At 50.6% G+C, this 2,005-nt stretch overlaps 1 protein-coding gene across 1 annotated transcript in view; it reads left to right on the top strand.

Moving 5' to 3' along the window:
* Nucleotides 1-2,005, top strand: part of SLC25A23 (solute carrier family 25 (mitochondrial carrier; phosphate carrier), member 23) — a 20,554-nt gene that overhangs the window by 16,218 nt on the left and 2,331 nt on the right. Inside the window, exon 6 of the mRNA XM_011967425.1 lies at nucleotides 759-909. Within this exon, the coding sequence (XP_011822815.1) occupies nucleotides 759-909 (151 nt within the window). The remainder of the gene's footprint in view (nucleotides 1-758; nucleotides 910-2,005) is intronic.

Genomic DNA, 2,005 nt, shown 5'->3' with positions numbered 1-2,005 from the left:
AGTGAGCTGAGATCGGGCCACTGTACTCCAGCCTGGGTGACAGAGCAAGACTCTGTCTCAAAAAAAAAAAAAAAGAAAGAAAAATAATGAGGCCGCGCACAGTGGCTCACATCTGTAATCCCAGCAGTTTGGGAGGCCAAGCCAGGCAGATGACAAGGTCAGGAGATTGAGACCATCCTGGCCAACACGGTAGAAACCCCATCTCTACTAAAAATACAAAAATTAGCCGGGTGTGGTAGCGCACACCTGTAGTCCCAGCTACCTGGGAGGCTGAGACAAGAGAATCACTTGAGCCCAGGAGGCGGAGGTTGGAGTGAGCCGAGATCATGCTACTGCACTCCAGCCTAGATGACAGAGCAAGACTTCATCTCAGAATAATAATAATAATTAAAAAAAAAAAAAAAGAAGGACCCTTGTGATGGCATTGGGCCACTCCAACAATGCAAAATAATCTCATCTCAAGATCCTTAACTGAATCCCATCTACAAAATCCTTTGTGTCATCTTGGGTAACATATGCAGAGGTTCCAGAGATTAGGGCATAGTCAGTACAGGGGACCCTTATTCCACCTACCAGAGAGGGTCCAGATGAGAACTGGGTGAGGGGATGCAGGGAAAGGGCTGGCTCAGCCCCTAGGAGGTACTAAGTGCTCAGCTAGTAGCAGCTGTCATGGGATACAGAACCGGCCAGCAAGGCCTTTGAAGCCAGGGTCCTGGGGTCACCCACCCCAACCTTCCCTACTCCCTTCTCCACTCCAGACTTTGAAGAACTGGTGGCTTCAGCAGTACAGCCACGACTCGGCAGACCCAGGCATCCTCGTGCTCCTGGCCTGCGGTACCATATCCAGCACCTGCGGCCAGATAGCCAGTTACCCCCTGGCCCTAGTCCGGACCCGCATGCAGGCACAAGGTGAGGCCTGGGCGGGAGGATGGGTCAGGGAGAGTCTCATCGCTTGGGCCCCAGCTTCTCCCAGGTAAAGCCCTGGGCTGGGATCCCCTCCTGGATTTGGATGGGTTTCTCTGGGCCTCAGTTTCCCCACTTGTGACATTGAAATGAGAGTCCTTTACTTTCATGGAGCTGAGGATTAACTAGGAAAATAGATGCAGTGAGTACAGGAAGAGATCCCTTGCAGACTTAGCTGGGATGTCACTGCTGGCAAATATCTAGCATTTCCAGGCTGGTAACTTGAACTCTAATTTGCAAGCCTGGGTTATCGTGAGTGGGAGGCTAGGAGCAAGGGTAGGGAGCAGTGAGGGCCAGACTGGTTATTGTTTTTGTCTGTATTTTTCTTTTATGAATTATTTCCCCCCTTTCCCCTCCACCACTACCCTCCCATTCTTTCTGAATCTGTTTTGAGAATTTTCTTGGGAATTTTAGTGCTTGTGTATTGTGATTTTCACTGGGGATGTGTCAGTGCACAAGACGGACACGGTCCCCACCCTCATAGAGCTCACAGGCTGGAGAGGAAGGAAGATGCAAAATAAATCATTCTGGAATTAAGTATTGATTTAGGGTTGTATAAAGGGGAGAAGGAGGCCGGGCACAGTGGCTTACATCTGTAATCCCAGGACTTTAGGAGGCCAAAGAGGAAGGATCGTTTGAGGCCAGGAGTTTGAGACCAGCCCAGGCAACATAGCAAGACCCCATCTTTTTTAAAAAAAAATGAAGAAATAAATTAGCCAGGCATGGTGGCAGGTGCCTATAGTCCCAACTACTTGGGAGGCTGAGGCCAGAGGATCACTTGAGCCCAGGAGTTCAAGGCTGCAGTGAGCTATGATTATGCCGCCACACTCCAGCCTGGGTGACAGAGTGAGACCCTGTCTCAAAAAAGTGGGTGGGAGCCAGGGGCAGTGGCTCACGCCTGCCATCCCAGCACCTTGGGAGGCCTAGGCAGGTGGATCACCTGAGGTCAGGAGTTCGAGACTAGCCTGACCAACATGGCTAAACTCCGTCTCTACTAAAAATACAAAAATTAACTGGGCGTGGTAGCGGGCACCTGTAATCT

Source organism: Mandrillus leucophaeus, unplaced genomic scaffold, assembly GCF_000951045.1.
Source record: "Mandrillus leucophaeus isolate KB7577 unplaced genomic scaffold, Mleu.le_1.0 Scaffold8, whole genome shotgun sequence".
NCBI lineage: Eukaryota > Metazoa > Chordata > Mammalia > Primates > Cercopithecidae > Mandrillus > Mandrillus leucophaeus.
Note: the sequence above shows the minus strand (reverse complement) of the source record. Positions and strands in the feature narration are given on the sequence as shown.